This window comes from Sardina pilchardus, chromosome 16 (assembly GCF_963854185.1).
Source record: "Sardina pilchardus chromosome 16, fSarPil1.1, whole genome shotgun sequence".
In the NCBI taxonomy this organism is placed as follows: domain Eukaryota; kingdom Metazoa; phylum Chordata; class Actinopteri; order Clupeiformes; family Clupeidae; genus Sardina; species Sardina pilchardus.
In genome coordinates, this window is record NC_085009.1 from 18,881,901 (window position 1) to 18,891,172 (window position 9,272).

A 9,272-nucleotide genomic window follows, 5' to 3' on the forward strand; every position below is an offset into this window, starting at 1 on the left:
TTACGCATCATAAAAAAAACACACATGAAGGTAAGCACGCAGGTGAGCATGGCTCTCAGGTGAGTGTGGTTTGGACAGAGGAAGTCAGCCAATCAGCACAGCCCACAGGTGTGTCCGAAGGTACAAGGTGCAACGCTGTCAGATAATGACACACCTGGACAGGTGCACAATCACCTGACCAGTGGAATGCAGAACTACTGGTTATGGGGACACCGATATGCCCATGAATGTGCACACACGCACACATATCAATCTATCAACTGAGTTTGTGTCTTATTGTTTGTTTGTGTCTGTATCTTCTTTCCTCTCTCTTGCTCTCATGCAAACATTAGCTTGAGCTCAAAATCTCACTCACTTAGTCACTCCCACACACACACACACACACACACACACACCAATGCAAACTCAGCAGTCATGCTAGGTGGAGGTATCAAAGGAGCAGCTCACAATTCTTATCCGACTTTTACCGCGATTGTGCAAATGTGGCTGACATCACCTCACGGGCTTGTTCGATATCTTGCAGTGCTGCACAGATCTCGCCGAGTCTTACAATGCAAACATGCATCATGTTCAGCCAGATCAATAAACACAATAAACGCTTGATTTGATGCTTCCAGAGCCAGAAGCAACGCAATGCACTGCCTTCAGAAAGAGTCATGGTTTACAATACTTTTGATTCGTTTGCAGGGACACTACTACTTTGAGATCATTGATTTGAAGAAAAGTGCAATATAAATAAAAGTGGTTATTATTATTATTATTATTATTATTATTATTATAACCACTGAAACGTGAGGCTATTTTGAATCTTGCTGTTTTTTTTTTTTAAATAGCCATTTATTCTGACGTGGCTTCATGTCCACTTCAGGCTATAAACCATGTAGTTTCTAATGCAAACAGTGGTCTTGTGCATTCACCAGGCCATGCCTTTAAGCAAAGAGGCTTAGAGCATTCCAGAATTAATACCACCTAACAAAGGATTGACAGCACATAAACACTTAATAACTGTTTGTCTAATGACCTAAAAAATCCCAAGCAATTTTGGAAGAATCGTAATAGTTTAATTACTGAATCCAACAAAAGCCCTGCTATCAAAACGATTGTCAGTGACTCTAATACCAGTGATGGCTCTATAATTGCCAATGCTTAGCACTTTCACTCTATTGTCAGTTCACTAACCTTTGACCTTTCCTTCTCTGATATTGTAAACACCTCTATCTGTGGCAGCTCCTTCTCATTGAGAGTAGCGGCCAGCGGGTGATCTCAGCAGGTGATCTCTGATATAAAGTCAGGTAAGGTGTTGACCCTGATGGTCTAAAGTTTAAGTTCATTTATCTTGTGTCTCACGTTCTGGTTTATCCTTCGGCAGACTTATTATCCGTATCTACCGTACATGTGTAGTTCCGTTGATGTGGAAGCGTGCCAGAGAAACTCCATTGCGCAAAGGTGTCAATTTGTTTGACAGATTTCTGTCCATGTTGCATTGACTATGAATGAGAGAATAACTTGAAAGTTTGAAACAAGATGCAAAATAATAAAAAGGATATTAGGGCCACACTCAAGAAAATGCATTCTGAGATTTAAGGGAAAAAGATATATTTTTTTAATCTGATTTAAGTTGTAAAATGACAAGATAGTCTAAGAATTACATCATACTTCGGTGTGATAAAAGTCATCTTAAGCTACAGGCTTTTATGCCATTTCTTGGAAAGGATTCCTATGTTAAAATGAGGGAGGTGGGACAACTAGTGATTACTGAAGTTATACTTTCATACAGGCTTCACAAATACTTCATCTTTTGGCACCTTCTGCACTATACTGTCATAAGCACAACAACTTTGAAATAATGGGATATAACCTCTTATGGAGAAGAAATTGTTAGCATAGGCCTACATGTTGAGTTTTCTGTATATGCCAGTCTAAATGCAACGTACTCTTTGCCCTCCTGGGTAATATAATGACTTCAATCTCATAAAATTTCTTTTGTCTTGTATCTCTTTACTTTTGGCATCTCTGTTTTTCTGCATGGCCCATAGTCCATGGTGCAATACAACAATACTATAAGATATACATTAATCCAGGCACTCCAAATACGTTGACAGTGATACAGATACATTAAAAGCCTTTACTGTAACTGGCTGCTCCATTAAAATGGCAACAGGGCTTAGTTGTCACCTATTGTAACCTATTGTAACCTATTATTGTAACCTACAATAATGTCTGATGCAATTTATGAATTGGCTATCTGTCCACTGGCTAAAGTCAGGACGGCCTAAGGCCGAAGTGTCTATGAGGTGCTTGGTGAAATTGAAAATATATTATTTGCCATATTCATATCATATCTAAAAAAGAAAGAAGCAAATGTCAATCATTTACTTCAGTTGTTTTATTCACTCTTCGAGAAGAACATACAGTATATAAATATACAGTGGTTGATTTATTGCATGTAGAAGTCCTTCAATCTAAACAAGTCTATACATTCTTTATCTTTTTTAAAATGTAAAAAACGCCTCATTATTTAGGTTTGCAGCTAATATTTCAATCTGATCTCATTCAACATTTTTTTTCTTTTCTTGATCGCTTCCTAACATCTGCTGACACTTGCACTATATAATACCCATTCTAACCCAATTAAGACAAATATAATCAATCAACCAATCAATCAACCAATAAATGAATGAATGAATGAATCAATCAATCAACCAACCAACCAACCAATTAACCGATCAACTAATCAACCAATCCTGTACATCATCAAACATAAATCATTCATGCAGTGCCTTAATTTTGTGCAAAAACTTCCCTAGTCAATCAATCAATCAATCAATCAATCAATCATCAAACAGAAATAACTAATTTAATGCCTTCTCGTCTTATTAAATTAAAAGTGCCTAACAACAGGTATCAGTATCAGTACAGCTAACATGTACTGTACATGAACACGTACTGTACTAATCTTTGCTCCTCCTCATCTGATTTCCTTCATTCTAATTCTTCTTGTGGAATATCTGTCCATCAGGTTCCTCACTCCATCTCAGAGTGGCGTCTGCTGGCAGCCCCATCTTCTGCAGTTTCTCTTTGATCTGAGGAGAGGAGCAATAATGGTAGAATAGTGGTTAAGGATCTGGGCTAGCATGCTGTAGCCTGAAAAGTCATGGGTTCAATTCCTGGCTTTCACCATTGTGCCCTTGAGCAAGGCACTCAATCCTGAGTAGCTCTGGGACAATGTAGTCCACAATCCATAATTGACATATGCAGGTCACTTTGGATGAAAATGTCTTCTAAATGAATGAATATGAGATTAAATACAGTTTAACTGTTGTCTACACATAACTAGCTTTACATTACATTACGTTGTAGTTAAAATCTCACACATCATATAAAAGTCTGTATCAACAAACCAGTATGACAACTACTCTGCTACTCAGTGGTCATATATCAAGTGATCAATGAAATGTTTTTTGCAGTATCTGTTTGATAACAAAAAGGCTAAACATTGTAATGTACAGCATGTATGTCTCTATGTATGTATGTATGCATGTATGTACTGTATGTATGTATGTATGTATGTCTGTATGTCCCCATCCAGAGACTGTGGCGTCAGACATAGAATGCGAAAAGTGTGTAGCCTACTTTAAGAGAAGATAGCTATTACTACTTTGACAAATGTCAATATTGTTTTCCTTGACTGGCCCAAACGTGAAATGAAAGTGAAGTGTCCCACTGGGAATTCTACAGATTCTCCCGATTACCCATCCCTGGCCTTTGCAGGTACTGTAGGTAGGTAGGTAGGTATGTGTGTGTGTGTCTATGTGCGCTTTTTGAGCGGGTATAAGTTAGCAACAAGTTCGATGTGTGTGCCTGTGTGTGTTTGTTCGTGTCTGTGTGTGTTTGCGTGTGTGTGTAATGTATTGTGTGTTGTAATGAGTTTTGTACGTTGAGTGCTTGTCCTTGAGTGTCCTGTATGATCCAGTTGATGAGCGTCACCTGATTGAGGAACACGGTCTGAAACTCTTCATCACTCGGGTCCACCCGCGAGGAGTCCACCCGAATCTCCACCTTCACCATCTGCATCTTCGGTGTCACTAACAGACAACACGACACACACACAGACACACAGACACACAGACACACAGAGACACACACACACACACACACACACACACACACACACACACACACACACACACACACACACACACACACACACACACACACACACACACACACACACACACACACACACACACACCAATTCATCATTAATCTGTCATGCTCTTATGCAAAAAAGAAGCTGAGAACTTGATATAAATTTAGCTAAAACCTGGGGGGAAAAATCAGTTAAAACATTTCCATCCTGCTTTTCACACGATGGGGTACACAACCAACGCACACAACACTCACTATTGTAGCAGAAGAAGGACACAAAACTCACTATTGCAGCAAAAGGACACAAAACTCACTATTGTAGCAGAAGACAGACACAACACAACACTCACTATTACAGCAGAAGACGGACACAACACAACACAACACTCACTATTGCAGCAGAAGGACACAACACTCACTATTGAAGCAGAAGGACACAACACTCACTATTGTAGCAGAAGAAGGACACAACACTCACTATTGCAGCAGAAGAAGGACACAAAACTCACTATTACAGCAGAAGGACACAACGCTCACTATTGCAGCAGAAGGACACAAAACTCACTAGTGCAGCAGAAAAAGGACACAACACTCACTACTGTAGCAGAAGAAGGACACAACACTCACTACTGTAGCAGAAGAACACAACACTCACTATTACAGCAGAAGACGGACACAACGCTCACTATTGCAGCAGAAGGACACAAAACTCACTACTGCAGCAGAAGGACACAACACTCACTATTGCAGCAGAAGGACACAACACAATACTGCAGCAGAAGGACACAACACTCACTATTACAGCATTAGAAGGACACAACACTCACTATTACAGCATTAGAAGGACACAACACTCACTATTGTAGCAGAAGGACACAACACTCACTATTACAGCAGAAGAAGGACACAAAACTCACTATTGCAGCATAAGAAGGACACAACACTCACTACTGTAGCAGAAGAAGGACACAACACTCACTATTGCACCATAAGAAGGACACAACACTCACTATTGTAGCAGAAGAAGGACACAAAACTCACTATTGTAGCAGAAGGACACAACACTCACTATTACAGCATTAGAAGGACACAACACTCACTATTACAGCATTAGAAGGACACAACACTCACTATTGTAGCAGAAGAAGGACACAACACTCACTATTGCAGCATAAGAAGGACACAACACTCACTATTGCAGCATAAGAAGGACACAACACTCACTATTGTAGCAGAAGAACACAACACTCACTATTGTAGCAGAAGAACACAACACTCACTATTGTAGCATAAGAAGGACACAATTCACTACTGTAGCAGAAGGACACAACACTCACGATTGCAGCATAAGAAGGACACAATTCCCTATAGCAAAAGGACACAACACTCTCTATTGTAGCAGAAGAAGGACACAACACTCACTATAGCAGAAGAAGGACACAACACTCACTACTGTAGCAGAAGAAGGACACAACACTCACTGTAGCAGAAGAAGGACACAACACTCACTGTAGCAGAAGAAGGGGGATCTCTCGGTGCAGTCCTGTGGCTCCCACTCACCCTGTCCACCAGGGTTCTGGAACACGGCGGCACACGTCACAGATGCCTTCGGCCAATTGCGATGCCAGTTGGTGAAAGAGGGCTCGTCCCCGTCTGACCACGTCCAGTTCCTCCCCTGCAGATTGACCCAGATTGCCTTGTCCGTCCTGTTCACTAGGAGACCTTCGGCATTCAGGCCCTCCGCTGTGGCCACTTGGCAGTGACTCTGGGCATCCATCCACGTCTTCTTCTCAATCAGGACAAAACTATGAGATGGGCTTTGAGGGCCTGTCCAACACCAAAATGTATGCAGAGTCATGTTTGAGTGGCCTCTGTCTTTTACTGTAACGCATACTTTCTAAGTGTATCCAAATGTTTTCTATCCACACAAATATGCAATTATATATATTTTCAAGTATTTTATAAAAGCTCCATCAGGAACTGAGACCTAAAATGGCAAATGATCCTAGTTAGTGAGATAGTTCATTGATTGATTGATTGATTGATTGATTGATTGATTGGTTGGTTTGTTGGTTGGTGTATTCATTCATTCATTCATTCACTCAATCATTAATTTTTCATATTGTCATAATCTTTGTCCATCAATTGATTATCACACAGTCAGTCTGGCCAATATGGGCTGCTACACTTACCAGTGCTGCAGAAGAAGGGGAAGGTCTTCTGGCAAGGCACCCCCCACCATGACCCAGAATACCAAACCACACACAATGAACTGCAGTTTTCAGGCCACATCCCAACGTCACCGCAGTTCTCATGCTGATTGTGTAGGCCAATCCACGCTCTGCCGCTGTTGATGTTGTGGCTTGAGCTGAGTTTGTTCAAGCTCTGCATCTCGTCTTTGTCGCGGATGGTGGCCAGGTCTGCGTAGTTCTCTCTGCAGTAGGTCTGGGCTTCAGTCCATGTCTTGGGGTCAGCTACATAATAGTATTGACGAGAGGCCAATGCTAAAGCTACAGGGTGGGAAAGAGAGGGATCTTAAGAATCTTGGGTTGACCTAATGACCTTGAGTACCTAATCGTGTAGCCTTTGTATTGAGTATTGGGTCTCTATACTCCATAATCTTAATTATCCTGGCCCTATAACATTATGTACAGAGGCGGACATTCTGGGTTCAGAAAGTAAAAGTTCTGCCAAGTGTTTGATCCAACCATATAGTAAACCAGCTAATCCTAATTAGCAGCCAGGTAGATCAGCCTCTCATTTGGTCTTTTAAACACCCTCCCTTCCTTCCTCGATCATCGTCCTCGCTGATCTAGATAAAAAATGATGGGGCGGCAACAATGGGATAGTCTATCCAGTGTTAGTTATAGATCAGTGGGAATGCCCCTCGAGGACCGAGCATCGAGGATCGAAGAGAGTGTTTGAGAGCCACCCATAGAGTTCCTAATGACTCCTTCAGAGCATAATATTACAGTAACATAAGGGGGCGCAGACCTCCGCCAAGCGAAAACGTAACCGCCTCACTCCCAAAAAGTAATTGTTTCTTCCTTGGGTCATTGAAATTGGAAATTGGAAATTGCAAATTGCATCGAAATCCATCATTAACTTTTTGACTTATCTTGTGAACAATCAAACAGACAAACAAACAAACCAACAAACAGACAGACAGACAAACAAACCCTGATGAACACATAACCTCCTTGGCGCAGGTAATAAGATTGTTCTTAAACAATTGCATAATGTGAGGGCTGTAATCTGTAATCATTGTACAGCTTAAAGGGATATTCCGCCATTTTTGGAAATACGCTCATTTTCCACCTCCCCTCGAGCAAAACAATCGATATTTACCTTGTTCCCGTTCATCCAGCCATTCTGTGAGTCTGGCGATACAACTTTTAGCTTCAGCCTAGCATAGATCATTGAATCGGATTAGACCATTAGCTTCTCGCCTGCTAGCTTCATGTTTAAAAGTGACTAAGATTTCTGGTAATTTTCCCATTTAAAACGTGTCTCCTCTCAAGTTAGAAAGTGCAATAAGACCAACTGAAAATGAAACCTGGCGTTTTTCTAGGCTGATTTGACATGGAACTACACTCTCATCTGGCGTAATAATCAAGGCAACTTGCAAACGTACCATAGGCGCAGTGATATCTTACGCAGCATCTGAAAATAGTCCCCATAGACAACAAGCAGTAGTAGTGCCAGTAGCTGCAAGTTGCCTTGATTATTACGCCAGATGAGAGTGTAGTTCCATGTCAAATCAGCCTAGAAAAACGCCAGGTTTCATTTTCAGTTGGTCTTATTGCACTTTCTAACTTGAGAGGAGACACGTTTTAAATGGGAAAATTAGTCACTTTTAAACATGAAGCTAGCAGGCGAGAAGCTAATGGTCTAATCCGATTCAATGATCTATGCTAGGCTGAAGCTAAAAGTTGTATCGCCAGACTCACAGAATGGCTGGATGAACGGGAACAAGGTAAATATCGATTGTTTTGCTCGAGGGAAGGTGGAAAATGAGCGTATTTCCAAAAATGGCGGAATATCCCTTTAAGCCTACCATACACTGACAGACGTTGACAAGATTTGGGAGAGATTCATGAACGATTGTAGTCTTTTGAGTAAAGCTTGAATGAGGGGCATTAGTTAAAAGACTACAATCTGTCAAGAATCTTTACCAAATCTTGTCAAAGTCTGTCAGTGTAAGGTAGGCTTTAGGTGTAATAGCATCCAGTTGCCCATATCATATCACCCTATAGCTGTACTGTACTGCTATTTTGCCATCAGCTGAGATGCTTTTGAATAGATGTAAATACCAGTAGTAATGCAAATCTTGCTACTTGACCTTCCCACATGATCCATGAGATGAAGTGGAGTTAAGAAGGATCACTGATATGTTGCTGGCTTTGTATTAAACTGTAGGGGAGCTATGCAAATGCCTGGCCTTCAATCGATTATAAGTCTCAGGACTTAAGAAGCCACCAAACACGTGGCCTTGATGAAAATGGCTGGTTTATAGTACTTAAGACTTCGGAGAATAGGTCAAATGGACTGGTTTATGTTGCCACAGACACAGGGGAAAATGTCACTCATGTATACCACTCTTCTGTTCCACACACACACGCACGCACGCACGCACGCACGCACGCACGCACGCACGCACGCACGCACGCACACACACACACACACACACACACACACACACACACATATACTGTACATATGCAACTCCCTTCTCTAAACTATTTATCGATCAACGTTTGGACAAGAACTGAATTAAGCACCACTTGCAATGACATAAAACAGCCAGTTTTTCAACCATTTGCATATATATGCACACACACACCATCCCTGAACTATTTGTGACAGCAACAACAAGGGTAGCCGTCAGAGGACATGGTAAAAGAAAAATGTATTAGCAGCCAAGTAGATCAGATTATTAGTGATATTACCTGTGTTAGTGCACTAGCAGAAATGATATATTGCAGGACTTTTACTTTCAAGACCCTGGGATATCCACCTCTGCACATAGGCTACATACATACATACATACATACTGTACATACTTACAGAACAAGACTAAGACCAAGGGCAGGTAATAAATCCACTTCCGCATGGCTGCAGTT

At 41.2% G+C, this 9,272-nt stretch overlaps 1 protein-coding gene across 1 annotated transcript; it reads right to left on the reverse strand.

Moving 5' to 3' along the window:
* Positions 1-2,452: 2,452 nt before the first annotated feature.
* On the reverse strand, positions 2,453-9,272 carry LOC134060233 (C-type mannose receptor 2-like). Its single transcript, XM_062516865.1, has 5 exons — positions 9,217-9,272; positions 6,342-6,659; positions 5,659-5,976; positions 3,988-4,085; positions 2,453-3,083 (listed from the first exon to the last, which is right to left on the reverse strand). The coding sequence occupies exons 1-5, from the start codon at positions 9,260-9,262 to the stop codon at positions 2,988-2,990; spliced, it is 876 nt and encodes a 291-aa protein (XP_062372849.1). The 5' UTR covers positions 9,263-9,272; the 3' UTR covers positions 2,453-2,987.

Bases quoted from the DNA above. Each gene is read 5' to 3' on its own strand.
- LOC134060233 (XM_062516865.1), bottom strand. From the start codon at position 9,262: ATGCGGAAGTGGATTTATTACCTGCCCTTGGTCTTAGTCTTGTTCT. The intron at 5,977-6,341 runs GTAAGTGTAGCA...GGTGTTGGACAG, and splicing joins CCCCTTCTTCTGCAGCACTG to GCCCTCAAAGCCCATCTCAT. The intron at 4,086-5,658 runs GTGAGTGTTGTG...GTTGTCTGTTAG, and splicing joins ATCCCCCTTCTTCTGCTACA to TGACACCGAAGATGCAGATG.